Here is a 24,120-nt window from a genome sequence, read left to right as displayed (position 1 = left end):
AAACATTTCTGCAGCATTGAAGGTCCCACAGTGGCCTCCATCATTCTTAAACGGAAGAAGTTTGGAACCACCAAGACCTTCCTAGAGCTGGCCGCCCGGCCAAACGGAGCAATCGGGGGAGAAGGGCCCTAGTCAGGGAGGTGACAAAGAATCCGCTGGTCCCTCTGACAGAGCTCTAGAGTTCCTCTGTTGAGATGGTAGAACCTTCCAGAAGGACAACCACCTCTGCAGCATTCCACCAATCAGGCCTTTATGGCAGAGTGGCCAGACGGAAGTCACTCCTCAGTAAAAGGCACACTATATCCTGCTTGGAGTTTGCCAAAAGGCACCTAAAGACTCTCAGACCATGAGAAACAAGATTCTCTGGTCTGATAAAACCAAGATTGAACTCTTTGGCCTGAATGCCAAGCGTCACGTCTGGAGGAAACCTGGCACCATCCCTACGGTGAAGCATGGTGGTGGCAGCATCATGGGTGGAGGCAGCATCATGCAGGGGCTTAGGCTGGGACTGCTGGTTCTGCTGTGCTGCCTTGCCCTGTGTCCAGCACCTGTCCAAGGAGACAAGGTCCTGGTGATGCCTGTAGACGGGAGCCACTGGCTGAGCATGAAGCTACTTGTGAAGGAGCTGGCGGCCAGAGGCCATGAGATGATTGTGCTGGTCCCTGACACATCCATCCTCATCCAGGGCTCTGATTACTACAGGACTGAGACCTTTAGGGTCCCCTACAGCAAGGCACAGGTGGACGAGAACGTCAACAAACTGAAGGACGCTGCGTTCCTCAAGGCCCCTGATATAATGGACATATTCGTGAACGTGCAGCACCTGGTTCACTTCACCACCATGCAGATGAACGGTTGTGAGGGTCTGCTGTATGACGAGCCCCTGATGCAGCGACTGAGAGGAGAAGGGTTCAAGATGATGCTGACCGACCCCTTCCTACCCTGTGGATCCATCATCGCTGAGTCCTTCAACATCCCAGCGGTGTACTTCTCGAGGGGGATCCCCTGTGGGCTGGATGAGAAGGCTGCCCAGTACCCCACTCCCCCATCCTACGTACCACGCTTATTCTCCGGCAACACTGACCACATGGACTTCCTAGGGAGGGTTAAGACCATACTCATGTACAGTCTGGAGAGCTACCTGTGTACGGTAATGTTTGCCAGCTTTGACAAGCTGACCAGTAGGTACCTGGATAAGGACATGACGTACAGGGAACTGCTGGGTCACGGGGCGATCTGGCTGCTGGGGTATGACTACTCCTTTGAGTATCCCAAACCCAGGATGCCCAACATGGTCAACATTGGAGACATCAACTGTGGTAAAAGAGCTCCACTTCCAGCGGTGAGTCTCTTCTGATCCCTCCTGTCTCAGCCTCCAGTATTTATGCTGCAGTAGTTTATGTGTCGGGGTGCTAGGGTCAGTCTGTTACATCTGGAGTATTTCTCTTGTCTTATCCGGTGTCCTGTGTGAATTTAAATATGCTCTCTCTAATTCTCTCTTTCTCTCTTTCTGTCTTTCTCTCGGAGGACCTGAGCCCTAGGACCATGCCTCAGGACTACCTGGTATGATGACTCCTTGCTGTCCCCAGTCCACCTGGCCGTGCTGCTGCTCCAGTTTCAACTGTGCTGCCTGCGGCTATGGAACCCTGACCTGTTCACCGGACGTGTTTGTTGCACCCTCGACAACTACTATGATTATTATTATTTGACCATGCTGGTCATTTATGAACATTTTAACATCTTGACCATGTTCTGTTATAATATCCACCCTGCACAGCCAGAAGAGGACTGGCCACCCCTCATAGCCTGATTCCTCTCTAGGTTTCTTCCTAGGTTTTTGGCCTTTCTAGGGAGTTTTTCCTAGGGAGTTTTTCCTAGCCACCGTGCTTCTTTCACATGCATTGCTTGCTGTTTGGGGTTTTAGGCTGGGTTTCTGTACAGCACTTTGAGATATCAGCTGATGTACGAAGGGCTATATAAATAAATTTGATTTGATAAGAATATGTTTTAGACCAAACAACTTCAACTGTGCTTAGCTGTGCAGCCTATATGGATCCAGGTCCAGAAACCTCAAGTGATAGATTCACTACTGTGGCAATTATACTGCCACCGCCCACACCCCAAAAAATACAAAGAAAAAACATTCAAATAGAGTTTCTGCTCAACATTCACTTTGGGAGAGCGTCCCTCCCTGTACTACCCTCCATGCTCTCTCTTTTCTAAACACTGTGTTCTGCCAGTGAAACCTGAGCCAGGAACAGCATTGTTGTGTCCCAAATGGTACCCTATTCCTTATATAGTGAACTACTTTTGACCAGAACCCTATGGGCCCTGGTCAAAAGTAGTTGACTATTTGGGTAATAGGGTGCCATTTAGGACACAAAACAGTTATTTCTTCCTGGAATGTGGCCACTATAATCTAGCAGAGGAACTGAGGGGCCCTTCTAGTTCCTACCCTACAAACCACAGGAAGATAAACTTCTCTGCAGGGATTGTTCTGTGGGGTAAGGGTTGGGGTTAGCTGTGATTGTTATAGGGTTTATTATACCTTTATCTTCTATACATACAGGTTGTGTTATCAAAGCATGGTATCCTTTCACAACTTCACCCTTCCTCCTTCAGTTAATGTTTTGCTAACCAGACCAAAGACTGTTCTAATGCTGATGTATGGAATTTAAACATACATTTTTAATGTGAATTAAATAATTTGATGCCTTGTCTGTTTATTGTTCAATGTGAAATATTGATGACCACCATGAGGTAAGGTTTCACACAACAGTTGCTGTTTGTTTTCTGCCTGTATGTACATACAATTGCATAGTGAAGGACCACAATTCATTGTGTGTTTGGTTCATCGTGTGTGTGGTTCTGCGCATATTTCGGAGAAACGTGTACTTGCAATAACCGCGATATGTGGTTGTTTTTTCTTACTTCTTAGAAGTTGATTAAACAGCATGATCATTCCACAGGTGCACCTTCAAATCAAATTTTATTAATCACATGCATCGAATACAATAGGTGTAGACCTTACAGTGAAGTGCTTACCTACAAGCCCCTAATCAAGAATAGAATAAGGAAGAAAAGAAAAGGAACAGGTAATTGTGCTGGGGACAATAAAAGGCCACTCCAAAGTGTAACGTTTGGTCACAGTACAATGCCACAGATGTCTGAAGTTTTGAGAGAGCGTGCAATTGGCATGCTGACTGCAGAAATGTCCACCAGAGCTGTTGCCAGAGAAATGAACGTATATTTCTCTACCATAAGCCGCCTCCAACATCGTTTTAGAGAATTTGGCAGTACATCCAACCGGCCTCACAACCACAGACCACGTGTAACCATGCCAGCCCAGGACCTCCACATCCGGCTTCATCACCTGCGGGATCGTCTGAGACCAGCCACCCGGAGAGCTGATGAAACTTAGGCGTATTTATGTCTGTAATAAATCCCTTTTGTGGGGAAAAACTCATTCTGATTGGCTGGGCCTGGCTCCCCAGTGGATGGGCGTGGCTCCCACCCATGGCTGCGCCCCCGCCCAGTAACATGAAATCCATAGATTAGAGCTTAATTTATTTATTTAAGTTGACTGATTTCCTCATAAAATCATTTAAATTGTTGCATGTTGCGTTTATATTTTTGTTTAGTATGAATGTAAAATGTTTTTGTAAACTTATTCTTCCCCTGTGCCTCAACAGGACCTGCAGGAGTTTGTGGATGAGTCAGGAGAGGATGGCTTCGTGGTCTTCACCCTGGGCTCTATGATCTCTCAGATGCCTGAGGAGAAAGCCAAGCAGTTCTTTGATGCCTTCAGCAGGATCCCTCAGAGGGTAAGGACTCCTCGGTGGTGTCCCAAATGGCACCCTATTCCAAATATTGCACTACTTTTGACAACAGTTGGTCAAAAGTAGTGCACTATATAGGGAAATATGGTGTTATTTGGAACGCATCCACCATCTGTCTGTTACATAATGTTTCCCAAAGAGTACCATTTTTGACCAACACAATCTTTAAGTATAGTCTCTACATCTTCTGTAGACATCAACAACTGACAACATATTTCCTGAGCTTTCTTACATCTCCTAGATATAGGACAGACACTTTAAAACCTTATTCCTTATGATTGATTTTTTTACTGTCTTTTTTGCTATTTATGAATGAATGCGTTTCTATGGGCTGTAGTAGTAAAGGCCAAATTCAATATTTTATCAAATAACATTTTTTATATATATTTTTAATATCAAATGGGGTCCTAAAATTCAAAATCAAATAGCTAAATGATCAATAGTATGACCATCTTAAAACAATTCCATATGTTAGCTTAGTCATGCACTGCAATGACACAATTGACTGATGATTGGTTGAAATAAATTCAGAAGAAGAAGATTGTGGGAGCTATACTGTTAGATTTCAGCATATGTGTCCATGTATACTGTGACTCAACCCTATACGCGTCAGCAACCACAGCTAGTGAAATCAGTGCAACCCTAAACAAAGAGTTGCAGTCAGTTTTAGAATGGGTGGCCAGTACTAAACTGGTCCTGAACATCTCTAAAACTAAGACCATTGTATTTAGTACAAATCATTCTTTAAGATCTAGACCTCAGCTGAATCTGGTAATGAATGGTGTGGCTGTTGAACAAGTTGAGGAGACTAAATTACTTGGTGTTACCTTAGATTCTAAACTGTCATGGTCAAAAAATATTGAATGGTTGTAAGTCTGTCTGGGATTAAGAGATGCTCTGCTTTTTTGACACCACACTACACAAAGCAAGTCCTGCAGGCTCTAGTTTTATCTTATCTTGATTATTGTCCAGTCGTGTGGTCAAGTGCAGCAAAGGACCTAGTTAAGCTGCAGCTGGCCCAGAACAGAGCGCCACATTTTGCTCTTCATTGTAGTCAGAGGGCTAATATGCAGTCAGTCTCTCTGGCTAAGAGTTGAGGAGACTGACTGCATCGCTTCTTATTTTTATAAGAAACAAATTGTTTGCATAGTCAACTTACATACGACACTGACAAACACACTTACCCCACCAGACATGCCAGCAGGGGTCTTTTCACAGTCCCCAGGTCGGGAACAAATTCAAGAAAACATACAGTATTATACAGAGCCATGATTGCAGGGAACTCCCTTCCATATCAAAAAACACATAAAGCCACACCTCCAGGCACAAGGCCTCTCCCCCATATGACCTACTTGTTGTGTGTATGTACTGACATGTATGTGGAACTGATAGATGCACACACACACACACACACACACACACACACACACACACACACACACACACACACACACACACACACACACACACACACACACACACACACACACACACACACACACACACACACACACACACACACACACACACACACTACATGTTAATGTACAGTATGTCAATTGTAAAATCTTTTGTCTGTAATGTATTTTTCGTTATGTGTCAGTCAGACCCCAGTAAGACTAGCTGTCACCATTGGCGTCAGGTAATGTAAAATGCAACATCCATTTATGGCCAGCTATGTAAACTCTAACATTGATTTATCCTGCAATAGATTTTTGTCTTCTTCTAATGCCTCTTAAGGGGAAAGTAATCTAAAAGTAACTGAAAGTAATTAGATTACGTTACTGAGTTTGGGTAATCTAAAAGTTACGTTAGACAGGTAACTGTATCAGATTACATTTAGAAAATTAGTTCCCAACGCTGCATATAGGCCTAATCTCCAATCCACCATTAATCTAAACTAAGAACATGTCCTTTGTCCCCCGTTGTACTTAACTCTGAGGAATGCTGACATTACATGGAGTTTCAATGACATTTGCATATTCTCCATTCTTCATATACTACATCGAGGGTCATGGCAAACTGCTGTTCTATGTTGTTCAGTTTGTGTGGCGTACACTGGAGCTATGCCTTAAAACTCTCCAGACACACGTTTATATTCCACTACAAAGTGGTGTACCTTCACCACTATATCCAGAATTGGCAGATGATTCTATATGACTTGATTAGCTAAGTAAAGTGTTCTCTGTTTTCAGGTGGTGTGGAGGTACACAGGAGTGGTGCCTGAGAACGCTCCAGACAACGTCAGACTGATGAAGTGGCTTCCTCAGAATGATCTGCTGGGTTGGTTTCTTCTCTCATCATCAGAGATAATGTTACAATGATATAGTTATAATGAAAACCACCTGGGTTACAGAAGTTACAGAGGGGTACTCTTCTCAGTAAACACATGCTATTGTTGTTGCCATTTTGCAAGAGAAACAATACAACTTCTTCTTCGTGGTGAATGTTCCATGTTCTAGGCCACCCCAAGGTCAAGGCCTTCATCACCCACGGAGGAACCCACGGTATCTACGAGGGGATCTGTAACAGTGTTCCCATGGTGATGCTTCCGTTGTTCGGTGACCAGAGTGACAACGTACACCGCATGACGGTGAGGGGTGTCGGGGAGGTGCTCACTTTGTTCGATATCACCTCAGACAAACTGGTGGAGGCCCTCAACAAGGTCATCAATGACAAGAGGTCAGACATCATGTTAACGTAATGCAAGGAAGTATACTGAACAAAAATATAAACGCAACATGCAACAATTTCTACGATTTTACTGAGTTACAGTTCATATGAGGAAATCAGTCAATTGAAATAAATTAATTAGGCCCTAATCTATGGATTTCACATGACTGGGTATACAGATGTGCATCTGTTGGTCACAGATACCTTTAAAAAAAAATGGACCTCACAATGGGCCTCAGCATCACGTCACCATATTTTTGTACATTCAATTTGCCAATCGATAAAAAGGAATTGTGTTCGTTGTCCATAGCTTATGCCTGACCATAGCATAACCCCACCGCCACCATGGGGCACTCTGTTCACAACATTTGACATCAGCAAACCGCTCACCCACACAACGCCATACGCATGGTCTGTGGTTGTGAGGCCAGTTGGACGTACTGCCAAATTTTCTAAAACGATGTTGGAGGCGGCTTATGGTAGAGAAATGAACATTAAATTAGCTTGCAACAGCTCTGGTGGACATTCCTACAGTCAGCATGCCAATTGCACGCTCCCTGAAAATTCAGACATCTGAGGCATTGTGTTGTGACAAAACTGCACATTTTAGAGTGTCCCTAGCTCAAGGTACACCTGTATAATGATCATGCTGTTTAATCAGCTTCTTGATATGCCACACCTGTCAAGTGGATGGATTATCTTGGCAAAAACAAAATGTTCACTAACAGGGATGTAAACAAATTTGTGCACAAAATTTGAGAGAAAAAAGCTTTTTGTGCAAATGGAACATTTCTGGGACCAACATTTTACATGTTGCGTTTATATTTTTGCTCAGTACAATAATGTTACAAGGACATGTTATACACCGAATATACAAACTATTAACCTCTTAAATGAAACTACATGGAATCTAAAATGGAATCGATGTAATCCCTGAAAGTCATTTTTATCATGAGAGGACCATCAACAATAACTAGTAATGCTGCATTCTTCAAGATAGGTTAAAATCTCACCTTTCTGGTAAAAATAGTTATAAATTGTTGAGGTGTAGACACGTTCCAATAAACAGGACAAGTAGGATATAAATATAGCAGTGCAAACAGTACAGGGACCAAATCCTAACTTGAGATTTACATATTGAGTTTCAGTGCAAATATAATTATTGTCAACAATGCATGATTTACATGAACATCTGAGTTCCTCATTAGAATTCATCCCCAGTCTATGAGGAGATTGTAAACCCTGTTGCATCTGTCCTTCCTCCCCAGTTACAAGGAGAAGATGCTGAAGCTGTCAGCGGTACATAAGGACCGTCCCATCGAGCCCCTGGACCTGGCTGTGTTCTGGTCAGAGTTTGTGATGCGCCACGGCGGAGCGGAACACCTGAGACCCGCCGCTCACGACCTCAACTGGATCCAGTACCACAGTCTGGATGTGTTCACTCTGCTACTCACTATAGTTCTCACTGTCGTCATGGTCACCGTTAAATGCTGCAAAGTCTGCTTCCGCAAGTGTTGTGGAACGAAGAGGACTATGAAGAAGAAGAAGAAGAGTGAGTGAATGTCCTTCCTGTGGCCTAGGCCGGGATTCAATCCAAGGCTCGTTGTAGAGCGCTGTCGACAATAATGTGCCTTTTAAAGGCAATGTTCCTGTGTTTGCTGAGATCACATTCACAGTAAACGCTGCAGATGTTGGCTCAATCAGAAAATACCTTCAAATGTCAAGCTCGCTACAATGCGCTACAGATTGAATCCCAGCCCAAGCCACCAGGCCCTAGAGTCCAGAGTAACTATACTGCCCACTCTAGGCCCTGTGTATAACAGGGAGTGAGGCTACTGTAGCTTGAAGGAAAGAAATGCCTGACAGAGATTTGACATTTTTATGTTTGTTTGATACATCAAACACGTAGTTTCCATGTGTTTGATGCCATTTCATTCGCTCCATTACAGTCTTTACTATGAGCCGTCCTCCCCTCAGCAGCCTCCTATGTATTCCACAGTCAGCCACTGTGCCTTGGGAGGAGTGTGACTCCAAAACTGTTAGCCTTCATCTGTGACGCTAATTAAAGATCATGTTTAGTAAAAAGCATGAGCTGATGCACACCCACATTGTTTTGTAGAGGTACTAACTAACGAAGATTAAACGATATAAAAAATAAGTCAAGTCGCACAGTCAGAGTTGGCGAAATGTTGGTTATTAGGTTTAATTAATCAATTGTTTGGAGTATATATATTGAGTGTACAACTTTTTCTTTTTATACAATTTAAGATCCTGGTAACACAACCAATATATGTCATGCTGGTATAAAGGATTTTGGAGACAGGTGCAGGAATACACTATAGGGGTTTTTAATACACCCAAAACAAACACATACAAAAACACTGGGCTGTACCCAAACAAAAGAGCAAGGGGTAAACATTGTTGCACGCCACGATACCTATATATATATATATATAGCACGCAGCATAACAGCTGCACCAACGCATAGGTACTCACACCACCAATGGACATGGGAACAATAATCGACAGCCCAATCTAAACCAAAGGGCACATACAAGTACTAATCAGTGGGAATAGGGGACAGGTGTGCGTAATGAATGTTCCGGAGGGATCCGTGACAATATAGTGGCAAGAGAGAATTTCTTTGTCTTTGAAAGGCATTTTGACAGTAAAAAGCAATGGCAGCTGTGTCATTTTGCCTGGGACTCATTCGTTCTTCATCAAGGTCCAGAGAGCACCACAGAATTTTTTTAAATATTTCCTCGCCGTCAAAATTTGCTAAATGTAGTCCTTTATCCATCGTTTTTGGAATTTCCGATGCTCCCTGACTGTCTAGCTTTCATTTCAGTAATTATTGTTTTTTTGTTGTACAGTACTTTTTCATTATGTTTGTAATAATGTTTCAAGTGAAAAAAAACAATGTGAAAATCTAAAAAAAATTGTAATACAAAGTTGCATCTTTGTCCCTTTTCATTGCAGTTAGAGAGAAAGGAAATGGGCTGGGGATGTGTTAGTTAGATTATTTTGACTTTCAAGTAAAAAAATTAGAGTAAAAAAAAACATAACATTTTTCGATTCTGGATTTGAAAATTGCTTTTATTGTATCAAAATTGGACATGGCATATAGGAAAACAAAACCACTTTTATTCCATTTTTGTTTTGTTCATACCCGGAAGTACACACCTCCTCATAGAAAATTGACAGGACTTAGTGGTGGTGTTAACACCCTAGGTTGGCTGCCCAAAGAAAGGATTAGACTGTGTGAGTGTGACTGGAAGATAAAAATACTAATGTTAGCTAAGCTGCAGAACTTATTCGGAAGGTTAAATGCCAACAGAATAAACTGAACAACAACTGAACAAAGCTGGCTTTCACTAGCTGGCTACTGACTAGACTCATCTTAGATAGTAGTAGCTAGCGGAAGTAAGTTAATCCCTCAACCTGCTATAAAATGAAGCTGCCTGACCAGAGCTACCTGCTGCAGAAAGGTCAAATTTCTCCATTACTTTCTGTAGCTACTTAGCTAGATCTTCAGTCGGCTGATGGTGTTTATTTACTGAGTAATAATGAACAGCAATTACTGTAAATGGTCTATCTGGTACTTTATATAGCTAACTTAGGTATTGCTTACACATACAAAAATATCCAATTAAGCTATAGTGAAAGGCAGACGTAGGCTATACTCTTCAGTTGTGAACACGACTACTGCTACAACAATTGGCCTAGGATCTTAATTTGATCAGCCTGTTGTTGCAGGGAATGCAAACTTGTACTGTATTCAAGGTTTAAAAAGGCTTCTAAAAATGTGTAGTTTACACTTTAAAATGTCAGACTTGATTTGCCCTAAAATGTATCAACCTCTACAAAAATATCAATTAATTATAATCCATACAATAATTCTCATTTCCTGTTGCTGCAGGATTATTTTCCTGCTGTGAGAAAATGGTCAAATTAATATCCTTTGGAAAGTATTCAGACCCATTGACTTTTTCCACATTTCGTTACGTTACAGCCTTATTCTAAAATGGATGTAAAAAAAAAAAAATCCTCAGCAATCTACACACAATACCCCATAATGACAAATTGAAAACAGGTTTGTAGAAATACCTTTTTACATAAGAATTCAGACGCTTTGCTATGAGACTCAAAATTGAGCTCAGGTACGTCCTGTTTCCATTGATCATCCTTGAGATGATTCTACAACTTGATTCGAGTCCACCTGTGGTAAATTCAATTGAGTGGACATGATTTGGAAAGGCACACACCTGTCTATATAAGGTCCCACAGTTGACAGTGCATGTCAGAGCAAAAACCAAGCCATGAGGTCAAAGGAATTGTCCGTAGAGTTCCGAGACAGGATTGTGTCGAGGTACAGATCTGGCGAAGGGTACCAAAACATTTCTGCAGCATTAAAGGTCCCCAAAAACACAGTGGCCTCCATCATTCTTAAATGGAAGAAGTTCGGAACCACCAAGACTCTTCCTAGAGCTGGCCGCCTGACCAAACTGAGCAATCGAGGGAGAACGGGCTTGGTCAGGGAGGTGACAAAGAATCCGATGGTCCCTCTGACAGAGCTTTAGAGTTCTTCTGTTGAGATGGGAAAACCTTCCAGAAGGACAACCACCTCTGCAGCACTCCACCAATCAGGCCTTTATGGTAGAGTGGCCAGACAGAAGCCACTCTTCAGTAAGAGGCACACTATAGCCCGCTTGGAGTTTGCCAAAAGGCACCTAAAGACTCTCAGACCATGAGAAACAAGATTCTCTGGTCTGATAAAATCAAGATTGAACTCTTTGGCCTGAATGCCAAGCGTCACATCTGGAGGAAACCTGGCACCACCCCTACGGTGAAGCATGGTGGTGGCAGAATCATGCTGTGAGGATGTTTTTCAGCGGCAGGGACTGGGAGACTAGTCAGGATCGAGGCAAAGATGAATGGAGAAAAGTACAGAGAGATCCTTGATGAAAACCTGCAACAGAGCGGTCAGGGCGTTAGACTGGGAGGAAGGTTCACCTTCCAACTGGACAATGACCCTAACCACACAGCCAAGACAATGCAGGAGTGGCTTTGGGACAAGTCTCAATGTCCTGGAGTGGCGCAGCCAGAGCCCGGACTTGAACCCAATCTAACATCTCTGGAGATTCCTGAAAATAGCTGTGCAGTAACGCTCCCCATCCAACCCGACAGGGCTTGAGAGGATCTGCAGAGAAGAATGGGAGAAACTCCCCAAATACAGGTGTGCCAAGCTTGTAGCGTCATAACTAATTAGACGCTAGGCTGTAATCGCTGCCAAAGGTGCAACAACCAAGTACTGAGTAAAGGGTCTGAATACTTAAGTAAATGTGATTTTCAGTATAAAGTCGATCCATAGCATCCCAAACATGCTCAATGGGTGACATGTTTGGTGAGTATGCAGGCCATGGAAGAACTTGGACATTTTTAGTGTACAGATCCTTGCGACATGGGGCTGTGCATTATCATGCTGAAACATGAGGTGATGGCACAGGATCTCGCCACAGTATCTCTTTGCATTCAAAATGCCATCGATAAAATGCAAATGTGTTCGTTGTCCGTAGCTTATGCCTGCCCATTCCATAAACCCATTGCCACCATGGGGCACTCTGTTCACAACGTTGACATCAGCCAACTGCTCGCCCACACGACGGCATACAGTTGAAACTGGGATTCATCCGTGAAAAGCACACTTCTCCAGCGGGCCGGTGGCCATCGAAGGAGAGCATTTGCCCACTGAAGTTGGTTACGACCCTGGTGAGGACAACGAGCACGCATGAAAACATGGGACCAACACGTTGTATCTATATTTTTGTTCAGTATAGCTAAGTTAGCTACAGAAAGTAAGAGAAATCTGACCTTTTTGCAGCAGGTAGCTCTGGCCTGCTAGGTAGTCAGTAGCCAACTTTGTTCAGTTGTTATTCTGCATTTTAGCTAACATTAGTATTTTTTATCTTCCTGTCACTCACACAGTCTAATCCTTTCTTTGTGCTGCCAACCTAGGCTGTAAACACACCCCCTAAACTCTTTGAATATTCTATGAGGGGGGCGTGTACTTCTGGGTATGAACAAAACAAAAATCTAAACATTTAATAGATTTTAATGTTATTTGTTTTCTGTTATTTCATGTCAAATTGTGACCCAATAAATTAGAAAACAAATTGATTTCCGATTTCCAATAACAAAACGTACTGGGACCCCTATTCATTACGGAAACCTTTTACCATTTAAAAACCAAATACCCCTTTCTGTGTTTGCAAATATTGCCTCATGAGGGCAATGCACTCAAGTTGGTGGCAGAACAGGGGAGAGTTCTTATAGAAGCAAAAACACTATTTACATGTAGTTTATGAGTGCATTTCACACTACTTTGGATTATAATTTTTTGCCCTTTTTCTCCCCAATTGGTAGTTACAGTCTTGTCCCATCACTGCAACTCCCCTACGGATTCGGGAGAGGCAAAGGTCGAGAGCCATGCGTCCTCCGAAACACGACCCTGCCAAGCCATACTGCTTCTTGATACACTCCTTGCTTAACCCGGAAGCCAGCCGCACAAATGTGTCGGAGGAAACACCGTCCAACTGACGACCAAAGTCAGCTTGCAGGTGCCAGGTCCGCCACAAGGAGTCCATAGGGACAAGGAAATCCCAGCCAGCCAAACCCTTCCCAAACACGGACGACGCTGGGCCAATTGTGTGCCGCCTCATGGGTCTTCCGGTCACGGCTGGCTGTAACACAGTCTGGAATCGAACCCGAGTCTGTAGTGACGCCTCAAGCACTGCAATGCAGTACCTTAGACCGCTGTGCCACTCTGGATAACTTTTGGATTATAATTTAATTTTAAGGCTTGTATTCATTTCCTGCTTTAAATAATATATTTGTATATATATATATATATTATTTTTTTTTTCTTCCTTCATATAATGTTTGTGTCATCATCGCAAATCAACTTAATTTATTACACTTAAAAATACAAACTTATAACCAGTAAAATGGCTATTTGGCAAGCTACAGCCTATTTATCAATGAGCGTTAGCATTCTAGCTAAAAACTGCTGCATCCAAAATAGTTATTTTGCAAAGATAACAACCAGGCATAATATGAGCGACTGTTCAAGCAAGAATCAAAACATCATTGTAAACGTATGAGAACCCACCCACCCCCAAAAAACATGTTTAGTTTAGAAGTAAGAAAAACGTAAATCTGGGCGATGTCGAATTGGCGCCAGTGGCGATGGCTGTTACTGACAAGAGTCGCGCGCATCTGTACGTGACGTCGTGTGCGGTGTACAGGAAGAGAGGCCACGGACGTTTCAATTGGACAAATTCAGGTAGGTCCCTCCCATGTTTCCAACGGACACATACGTAGACATGAAAGCCTGAAACCGGAAATAAACACAGCTGGCTGTAGGCTACAGTAAATTAACATAAAATATGAAATATCATGCTGCTTTTTATTACCTTTAGGTCGCAATACCAGAATATCTCTGCCCGAGACTAGCAAATTAAATTAATGACTGACTATAGCCAAGTTATTAGAAGTTTGTGGACACAACCTCCAGCCTGAAGTTTTGATGTTTTAGAAAGTTGATTCTATCAGGATGCATCAGGAGGATGAAGATTACACCAATCCACCAGAGGAGTTTATAGGACTGTCTGATTTCACGAGCTGCGGCAGCGACCAGGTGGGTGACTGTCTGGAGATAAACTTTATTATCGATTTTATAAAGTAGTGTAGTAGAATAGTTATAACTTTAAGACACATCCCGTAGAAAATAAAAAACTAAGAAACAACAAAAAGATCTTGCTCTCATGTAAAGTCATTCCGTGAGAACTAGATGTATCATAGAAATCAAGTAGGCATGTGACAATGTATACTGAAGAAAAATATAAACGCAACATGTAAAGTGTTGGTCCCATGTTTCATGAGCTGAAATAAAAGATCCCAGAAATGTTCCATATGCACAAAAAGCGTATTTCTCTCAAATGTTGTGCACAAATTATTTACATCCCTGTTAGTGAGCATTTGGCTTTTGTCAAAATAATCCATCCACCTGACAGGTGTGGTTTATCAAGAAACGGATTAAACAGGGAGCGTGCAATTAATGTGCTGACTGCAGGAATGTCCACCAGAGCTGTTACCAGAGAATTGAATGTTCATTTCTCTACCATAAGCTGCCTCCAACGTTGTTTTAGAGAATTTGGCAGTACGTCCAACCAGCCTCACAACTGCAGACTACGTGTAACCACGCCAGCCACAGACCTCTACACCCGACTTCTTCACCTGTGGGATCGTCTGACACCAGCCACCCTGACAGCTGATGAAGCTGAGGAGTATTTCTGTCTGTACTATAGCCCTTTTATTGCTGACTAACTCATTCTGATTGGCTCCCCAGTAGGTGGGCCTATGCCCTCCCATGGCTGTGGCCCTGCCCAATCATTTGAAATCCATAGATTAGGGCCTAATGAATTTATTTCAATTGACTAATTTCCTTATATGAACTGTAACTCAGTAAAATCTTTGAAATTGTTGCGTTTATATTTTTGTTCAGTATAATTGGGATGCATACGCTCCATTGTTTTACATTTTTTGTAGATGGTCCACTTTTTAATGGTGTGGCTTTAAATGACCATACTAACTACACTAGAATGCCTGAGAAGTCCCCTCAGACATTGTATGTACGTCTATACTGTATGTTTATCTATATGTGTATACAGTGTTAGGTTCTAATTTTTCAGAGTAAATAACTCATGGATACTAGAGAAGCTTAACCAAGTTTAGTTCTTCCCAAAGGGTCGATACAGCTGTAATTCAGACAAACATGTTTCCACCACTACAAGTAAATATACTCCACTTTAGGCACTCCTCCTTCTCTCCAATCCTTACATCTTATGGTTCGACAGGAAGAGGGTAATAGGATAATAAACCATAATTTCTCCCTTCAGGGGATCTGACCTCAACCCCTCCTTCGTCTAATCCACAGATGTCCATGTGCTTCCCTTATAGCAATCCTGTGACCTCCTCCCGTCCACCCAACACATTCCAAAGCCATCTTTCTTTCCAGAGAACCATTAACCTCTGACATAAAAACCAGTCTCTTCCACTCCTTTATATACTATGCTTATAACAATGTTCAAAGTTTACCCCGAATCCAACAACAGTATGTACAGTGGCAAGAAAAAGTTTGTGAACCCTTTGGAATTACCTGGATTTCTGCATAAATGAGTCATACAATTTGATCTGATCTTCATCTAGGTCACAACAATAGACAAACAGTCTGCTTAAACTAATAACACACAAACAATTATACGTTTTCATGTATTTATTGAGCACATCATGTAAACATTCACAGTGCAGGGTGGGAAAAGTATGTGAACCCTTGGATTTAATAACTGCTTCAACCTCCTTTGACAGCAATCATCTCGACCAAAGTTTTCTGTAGTTGCGAATCAGACCTGCACAACGGTCAGGAGGAATTTTTGACCATTCCTCTTTACAAAACTGTTTCAGTTCAACAGTATTCTTGGGATGACTGGTGTGAACCGCTCTCTTGAGGTCATGCCACAGCATCTCAATCGGGTTGAGATCAGGACTCTGACTGGGCTACCCCAGGAAGGTGTATTTTCTTCTGTTGAAGCCATTATTTTGTTGATTTACTTCTGTGTTTTGAGTCGTTGTCCTGTTGCATCACCCAACCTTTGTTGAGCTTCAATTGGCGGACAGATAGCCTAACATTCGCCTGCAAAATGTCTTGATAAATATGGGAATTCATTTATCTGTCATTGATAGCATGCTGTCCAGGCCCTGAGGCAGCAAAGCAACCCCAAACCATGATGCTCCCTCCACCATACTTTACAGTTGGGATGAGGTTATCATGTTGGTGTGCTGTGCCTTTTTTCTCCACACATAGTATTGTGTGTTCCTTCCAAACAACTCAACTTTAGTTTCATCTGTCCACAGACTATTTTGCCAGTAGCGCTGTGGAACATCCAGGTGCTCTTTTGCGAACTTCAAACGTGCAGCAATGTTTTTTTTTTGACAGCAGTGGCTTCTTCCGTAGAGTCCTGCCATGAACACCATTCTTGTTTAGTGTTTTATGTATCTTAGACTCGTCAACAGAGATGTTAGCATGTTCCAGAGATTTCTGTAAGTCTTTAGCTGACACTCCTGGATTCTTCTTAACCTCATTGAGCATTCTGCGATGTGCTCTTGCAGTCATCTTTTCAGGACGGCCACTCCTAGGGAAAGTAGCAACAGTGCTGAACTTTCTCCATTTATAGACAATGTGTCTTACTGTGGACTGATGAACATCAAGGCTTTTAGAGATACTTTTGTAACCCTTTCCAGCTTTATGCAAGTGAACAATTCTTAAACTTAGGTCTTCTGAGATTTATTTTGTTTGAAGCATGGTTCACATCAGGAAATGCTTCTTGTGAATAGCAAACTCAAATTTTGTGAGTGTTTTTTATAGGGCAGGGCAGCTCTAACCAACATCTCCAATCTCGTCTGATTGATTGGACTCCAGGTTAGCTGACTCCTGACTCCAATTAGCTTTTGGAGAAGTCATTAGCCCAGGGGTTCACATACTTTTTCCAACCTACACTGTGAATGTTTAAATTATGTATTCAATATACACAAGAAAAATACAACAATTTGTGTGTTATTAGTTTAAGCACACTGTGTTTGTCTGTTGTTGTGACTTAGATGAAAATCAGATCAAATTTGATGACCAATTTATGCAGAAATCCAGGTAATTCCAAAGGGTTCACATACTTTTTCTTACAACTGTATGCACACTATCGTTCAAAAGTTTGGGGTCACTTAGAAATGTCCTTGTTTTTGAAGAAAAGCAAGTTTTTTGTCCATTAAAATAACATCAAATTTATCAGAAATACAGTGTACTATTGTATTACTATTGTAGCTAGAAACGGCATATTTTTGATGGAATATCTACATAGGCGTACAGAGGCCCATTATCAGCAACCATCACTCCTGTGTTCCAATGGCACGTTGTGTTAGCTAATCCAAGTAGATCATTTTAAAAGGCTAACTGATCATTAGAAAACCTTTTTGCAATTATGTTAGCAGAGCTGAAAACTGTTGTTCTGATTAAAGAAGCAATACAATTGGCCTTCTTTGGACTAGTATGTGTATGTCTGTCTCTGACCCCAGCTCTTTGTCTATGTGTGTATGTCTATCTCTGACCCCAGCTGACCTTAACCCTAACCCTCTCTGACCACAGCTGAGTTTCAGAGCTGGAGACAGGTTACTGGTCCACACCAAGACGTCAGCTGACTGGTGGTGGGCGGAGTTGGGAGGCCTCTGTGGCTACGTTCCATCTAGTTACCTGAAACAAGATGTGGAGGACAGTTACCTAAATCAAGGTGTGAAGGAGGACACCTCAGAGGACACCTCGGAGGACCCCTGGCAGGATGAAGAATACTTTGGCAGCTATGGAACACTGGTTTGGCTTCTTGTCTCTCTCTCTTCCTAATTAACAATACATTAATTTCTACACAGTGATATTTTTTGCGTCCCAAATGGCATCCTTTTAAATATATATTTTACTACTTTTGACCAGGGCCCAGATGTGTCACAAATGGCACCCTATTCCCTATAGTGCACTATATAGGGAAACGGGTGCCATTTGGGAGGTAATCTATGCAACATCAGTTAATATTGTTGTCTGTGTTTCTGCTGACCCAGAGGCTTCAACTGGAGATGCTGAGTGACCGAGCGAGGACGGAGGCGTACCGCCAGGTGATTCTGACCAACAGCGCCCCCCTCAAGGGGAAGGTGGTTATGGACCTGGGCTGTGGCACCGGCGTCATCAGCCTCTTCTGTGCCCGCCTGGCCCAGCCCAAAGCTGTAAGGATATCAAGATATATATATATATATATATATATATTATTATAATCAGTAACTATTCATGTCGCGGATAAAAGTCTAACATATTTTATTAAATTAATGTTTAGTGCCAGATAGCAGTCAACTTTAATTTTGAGCCTTCATATTACGATGCCTATACCTCCATCTAGTGAACAATGTACATTCAAACAACATGCGTTTGTGTGTATGAAACTCCTGTTCTGTCCTGTACGTGTATTAAGTCCTGTGTTGTGTTGTTCTGTAGGTGTATGCGGTGGAGGCCAGCTCCATAGCAGAACACACTGAGACCCTGGTGAGGCAGAACGGCTGTGAGGAGGTTGTGACAGTCTTCCAGGGTCGGGCTGAGGAGCTGGAGCTACCAGGCACAGTAGACATCCTGATCTCAGAGTGGATGGGCAACTGTCTGCTGGTAGGGAACTGTATGCTGCTAGGACAGGAGTTATTGTTTTAACCTCAGAATCCACTAACACCATTGTTTCATAAAGACTTCTGTGATTGAGAACCTTCTTGATTCTCATCTCCTGATCTCCACCATAGCAAAGCATTTTGCAATGGAAAATGAAAACAAGCATTTCTTTTTGGATAAATTCAGGTAGTCCCTCACTGTTTTGGCCCATTTGCTTCCTAGTGAATACGAACCTATTCTGCCTCAGGTGTTTAAATAACAACTGTCTCTCCTCTCCTCTAGTTTGAGTTCATGGTGGAGTCAGTGTTGCAGGCGCGGGACCGCTGGCTGAGAGAGGGGGGGATGATGTGGCCCTCTGGGGCCTCTCTCTGCCTGGTCCCCTGTCAGGCCCTGGACTACTACACAGAGAGGATGGTCTTCTGGGAGCAGCCCTATGGACTGGACTTTACTGCCCTCCAGTAAGATCCAAAGCTGGGGTTCCGCCTCAGTGGTCACACCATAGAAATAGAATCACTAGAACAGGCCTGGAGCCTCTGACCATGGTGATTCTATTTCATTATTATTGTATTATGATAATTCTATTTCTATGGGTCTGACTGACCATGTCCATTTGAGTTCTCTAAATGTAATCCCTGATGTGATCAGTTAGTGGAGCTGTAGTTGTTATATAATTATTCTTAGTTTGTTTTTCATGACGCTTTTGCCTGTTTTTCATTTATTTTAAATGACATGAGTTGTCCTGAGGTGTTTGTCAAGTGTAAACCAGGAGTGTATATAACTGTTTGTTTATTTCCAATGTGGAGGGTTTCAGTAGTGAGACTGTCTGTCAGGTGTGATGTCACAGTGATGCAACTACAGTAGGGACAACACTATGGACAGTAAGTTTTAACTACAATACTTTTGGGGTCAGTTTCCCAGATATAGATGAAACCTATACAAATCCTGAACTAAGAAGCACTTGCTTTTTTGTCCAGGAGTAGGCTTAATCTGTTTCTGGCAAGCTGTCTCTCGGTGGCGAGGGTGTAGTTTGGTGAGAAGTGGGAAGCGTAACATCTATGGTAAAGTCAAACAACAAACTTAAAATTGCTGTGTCAGCTATGCTCCAGTCTTTACCGTGCAAATTAAACAACCAAACCAATCGGGTAAGTCTGTCATTAAACAATATTGAGTGGCTGTGAGTGGCTAGTTAATGTGACCGTCCCCACCCTCCAGATCCCTGGCCCAGTCAGAGTTCTTCTCCAGGCCCAGGTTCAGCCACCTCCTCAAGCCTGAAGACTGCCTGGCCACCCCCTGTGATGTCATCACTCTGGACATGCTCACACTGCATGTTACAGATCTAGAGGTACAGTACATCTGGTTCTCACAGATCTGGTACTGGATTATAAACAGAGTGTAAATGTAAGGGATAATCAACAAGGGGCTAAGCGTTCTCTGGAAAATAATGAACGAAGTGGAAGGTGTGTTCCACGACGCACTAGCAGAGTGGAACTGACCTTCCACTGAGTTGATTATCCTTTTTATATCATGGCTATAATTTAATACATTTGCCACTAGAAATGTGTTAATTTGACAGGATAATATGTTCAACATCCACTGAAGTAGCTAGCAAGTTTACTAGATAGCTACAGTACGTAGTTGCCGTTGTAACCAAACAAACAGATTTGCTAGTTTAGCTAACCAAACCATCAGACCTAGCTTGCTATTATGAAAATAGAATTCAACAATACCAATACTGTTTTCAATTCGACTTTTGCTGTCAAAAGCAGCTCCAACAAAACGTGTAAAAATGAACTATAGCCATTGAATTCTACCGTGCAAATATACTGTGCGCTATAGGAAAATAACGCACACTCTAGAATGCCCTTCAAGCCAATCAGAAAGGAGTACTCAACAATGCCATGGTGTAAAACAATATAATAACATGTAATTCACACACACACATACACACTCATGTAAGTAAACGTGTTCCCTGTCTAGAAGCTGAGGGGCCAGTTTACCTTCATCGTGGAAAAGGCCGGGACGTTCCACGGGTTCACTTCCTGGTTCAGAGTTCAGTTCCAGAGCCTGGAGAGAGACAAAACCACATTGGAGTTACTCTGAGTAAGTAGTGGAGGTAGACACTGGGCCCTACTCTGAGTAAGTAGTGGAGGTAGACACTGGGCCCTAGCAGCTTTCACAATCAGTACAGCCAATGCGATATCAGCCCCTCCCTCTTCCCTCCATCAGGCCAACCCACTGGAAGCAGACTCTGTTCATGCTGGACGGGCCGATCTTGCTGCTCGGTGGAGAGACGGTGTCTGGAATCATCCTTCTACACCGGAACCCCGTCTGGAGACGTCACATGACTGTTACCATCCAATGGAGCATCAGCAGCACAGAGGAAACAGGAAACTGCATGGCAAGTATCCTCTATCTTTTAGCGGTGAATCATAATTCCCACTTAACTCAAATGTTCACTTATACCCATTTCAGACAGCAGATGTGGTATGTTAACTGTAAAGAATGACCCCCTTTCAAACAGCCCCTTATATTTACCACTTATTTGCAGGTATACACCTTTTATACATATTAGTGGGTAACTGGAAAATTGGGTGGAGTGGGGGGTGTTGTTAAACATGGGGGCTGTTTGTTTACCTCAACTTTTCACTTAGTTTCCCATTGACAGTAATGCATGACTTAGTGAAAATTCAACTTACAGTACCAGTCAAAAGTTTGGACAAACCTACTCATTCAAGGGTTTTTTCTTTATTTTTACTATTTTCTACATTTTATAATAATAGTGAGACATCAAAACTATGAAATGATACATATGGAATCATGTAGTAACCAAACAAAGTGTTAAACAAATCAAAATACATTTGAGATTCTTCAAAGTAGCCACCCTTTGCCTTGATGACAGCTTTGCACACTCTTGCCATTCTCTCAACCAGCTTTACCTGGAATGCTTTTCCAACAGTCTTGAAGGAGTTCCCAAATTTGATGAGCACTTGTTGGCTGCTTTTCCTTCGCTCTGTGGTCCAACTCCTCCCAAACCATCTCAATTGGGTTGAGGTCGGTGGTTGTGGAGGCCAGGTCATCTGATGCAGCACTCCATCCCTCTCCTTCCTGGTCAAATAGCCCTTACACAGCCTGGAGGTGTGTTGGGTCATTTTCCTGTTGAAAAAACTAATTATAGTCCCACTAATCCCACAGATGAGATGGTGTATCGCTGTGGTAGCCATGCTGGTTAAGTGTGCCTTGAATTCTAAATAAAACACTGACAGTGTCACCCCCACACCATCACACCTCCTCTACATGCTTCACAGTGGGAACCACACATGCGGAGGTCATCGGTTCATCATCCGTTCCGTCCACTCTGCGTCTCACAAAGACACTGTGGTTGGAACCAAAAATCTCAAATTCAGACTCATCAGATCAAAGGACAGATTTCCACCAGCAAGTCTCTTCTTATTATTGGTGTCCTTTAGTAGTGGTTTCTTTGCAGAAATTCGACCATGAAGGACTGATTCACACAGTCTCCTCTGAATAGTTGATGTTGAGATGTGTCTGTTACTTGAATTCTGTGAAGCATTTCTTTGGGCTGCAATCTGAGGTGCAGTTAACTCTAATGAACGTATCCTCTGCAGCAGAGTTAACTCTGGGTCTTCCTTTCCTGTGGCAATCCTCATGAGAGCCTGTTTCATCATAGTGCTTGTTGGTTTTTGTGACTGCACTTGAAGAAACTCAAAGTTCTTGACATTTTCCAGATTGACTGACCTTCATGTCTTAAAGTAATGATGGACTGTCGTTTCTCTTTGCTTATTTGACCTATTCTTGCCATAATATGGACTTGGGTCTTTTACCAAATAGGGCTGTCTTCTTTATACCACCCCTACCTTGTCACAACCCAACTGATTGCGTCAAATGCATTAAGAAGGAAATAAATTCTACAAATGACCTTTTAACAAGACACACCTGTTAATTGAAATGCATTCCATGTGACTGCCTCATGAAGCTGGTTGAGAGATTGCCAAAAGTGTGCAAAGCTGTCATCAAGGCAAAGGGTAACTACTTTGAAGAAACTCAAATATAAAATATATTTTGTTTAACACTTTTTTTTGGTTACTACATGATTCCATATGTGTTATTTCATAGTGTTGATGTCTTCACTATTTTTCTACAATGTAGAAAAAAGTACAAAATAAAGAAAAACCCTTGAATGAGTAGGTGTGTCCAAACTTTTGACTGGTACTGTAAGTGGAAGTAAAGATTCACCCTGAAGTGTGTACAGTAACTGAATTACTAAGCATCCTTTCTCAGTCTTCTGACATTAATATAATGACGGATTCTACTGTGTTTTTGTAGATCTAGATATCTAAGAAGTTATAGACTTGTCACCTCACCTGTTGCTGTGTTCTCCCTGTAGGTCCAGACAAAGAGTTTCCCTATGTGGAGATGACATCACAGGCTAGCATTGAAGGATGTAGCAGCCAGACCTCTCTGATATTAGCCTAGTTCCAGATCCATTTGTGGCTTTGCCTACTCCATTGTCATTGTCAAGCCAAACATGACAATTCCATAAGGAGTGTTGTGGAAATTACCACCAGGGACTCCAAGTCAAACTTAAATTAATCATACTTTATTATCAGCAAGCTGGAGAGGTTCCAACAAACGTAATGCACCAAGAAGTACACGTCTGTCAGGAGCTCTGTCAGAGAAGTCCTGTTAGTTCTCTTACATACTGCTTTTGCAGACAAGTTATATTTGCATGATTTCCATAATTAAATATTTGAATTCATCATTGACGTTTGGCTCATGCATGTGACCGACCAATACCTCACGAGGCTTCTTCTCTCCAAGCTGAGACCTTGAAACTGATATATCCTTTTCGGTTCTCAAAACATTGTTCTGAGCGTACTGACAAATTGCTTATACTGATAGGGATCAATCAGTCACTTGTATGAACCCAGTCGAATTGGTTATTAGAAAAGCACAAACAAATATTTCCTTCACATTCTCTCCTCTTATATAAAAGTTAGCGTTACATTTTAAGGTATGCATGAGATTATAGCTTCTATCAAAAGGTTCTATACTTCTATTAAAGTAAGTGAAATCAACACATAAAACCAGATACTTCATCCTTTCAAACCCTTTATTCTGGGATGTACAATCTAAACAGTTACACATATGCTTCATTACACAATTTAATTTATGGATTCAGTCAATTACATTTCAGCTGGAGCTTTTGTCGCGAGTGGCATGTTCAATGCATTTTTTGTCTAAATTATTATACATTTTGCAGTGTGCAGACCTCCACAATCA

At 42.2% G+C, this 24,120-nt stretch overlaps 2 protein-coding genes across 6 annotated transcripts; both read left to right on the top strand.

Moving 5' to 3' along the window:
• Window positions 1–469: 469 nt before the first annotated feature.
• LOC106581876 (UDP-glucuronosyltransferase-like) lies at window positions 470–8,371 on the top strand. Its single transcript, XM_045704887.1, has 5 exons — window positions 470–1,342; window positions 3,693–3,824; window positions 6,035–6,122; window positions 6,302–6,521; window positions 7,781–8,371. Exons 1-5 carry the CDS (start codon window positions 470–472, stop codon window positions 8,070–8,072), a joined length of 1,605 nt encoding a protein of 534 aa, XP_045560843.1. The 3' UTR covers window positions 8,073–8,371.
• Window positions 8,372–13,875: 5,504 nt separating this feature from the next.
• prmt2 (protein arginine methyltransferase 2) lies at window positions 13,876–23,596 on the top strand. Of its 5 annotated transcripts, XR_006761183.1 has the most exons (9): window positions 13,878–14,208; window positions 17,767–17,988; window positions 18,231–18,392; window positions 18,658–18,822; window positions 19,102–19,277; window positions 20,032–20,161; window positions 20,797–20,919; window positions 21,046–21,217; window positions 23,225–23,596. XR_006761183.1 is itself a non-coding variant. In XM_045704556.1 (8 exons), exons 1-7 carry the CDS (start codon window positions 14,125–14,127, stop codon window positions 20,917–20,919), a joined length of 1,059 nt encoding a protein of 352 aa, XP_045560512.1. In that variant the 5' UTR covers window positions 13,876–14,124; the 3' UTR covers window positions 21,046–21,585. The 5 variants fall into 5 exon arrangements, 4 of the variants coding, with proteins under 4 accessions (XP_045560512.1, XP_045560514.1, XP_045560513.1 ...); XM_045704556.1 differs by lacking the exon at window positions 23,225–23,596 and having other exon boundaries at window positions 13,876–14,208; window positions 20,800–20,919; window positions 21,046–21,585; XM_014164525.2 differs by lacking the exon at window positions 23,225–23,596 and having other exon boundaries at window positions 21,046–21,582.
• The last annotated feature ends 524 nt before the right edge of the window (window positions 23,597–24,120 follow it).

Source organism: Salmo salar, chromosome ssa21 (assembly GCF_905237065.1).
Source record: "Salmo salar chromosome ssa21, Ssal_v3.1, whole genome shotgun sequence".
Classification (NCBI taxonomy): Eukaryota; Metazoa; Chordata; class Actinopteri; order Salmoniformes; family Salmonidae; genus Salmo; species Salmo salar.
This window is presented reverse-complemented; position numbering and strand designations above follow the sequence as displayed.

What these genes read in the sequence shown, in the direction of transcription:
- LOC106581876 (XM_045704887.1), top strand. Translation starts at nt 470, where the DNA reads ATGGGTGGAGGCAGCATCATGCAGGGGCTTAGGCTGGGACTGCTGGTT. An exon ending in AAAGAGCTCCACTTCCAGCG is followed by an intron (nt 1,343 to 3,692) that starts GTGAGTCTCTTC and finishes GTGCCTCAACAG; the next exon opens with GACCTGCAGGAGTTTGTGGA. An exon ending in TCAGCAGGATCCCTCAGAGG is followed by an intron (nt 3,825 to 6,034) that starts GTAAGGACTCCT and finishes CTCTGTTTTCAG; the next exon opens with GTGGTGTGGAGGTACACAGG.
- prmt2 (XM_014164525.2), top strand. Translation starts at nt 14,125, where the DNA reads ATGCATCAGGAGGATGAAGATTACACCAATCCACCAGAGGAGTTTATA. An exon ending in CGAGCTGCGGCAGCGACCAG is followed by an intron (nt 14,209 to 17,766) that starts GTGGGTGACTGT and finishes CTCTGACCACAG; the next exon opens with CTGAGTTTCAGAGCTGGAGA. An exon ending in GCCTGGCCCAGCCCAAAGCT is followed by an intron (nt 18,393 to 18,657) that starts GTAAGGATATCA and finishes GTTGTTCTGTAG; the next exon opens with GTGTATGCGGTGGAGGCCAG.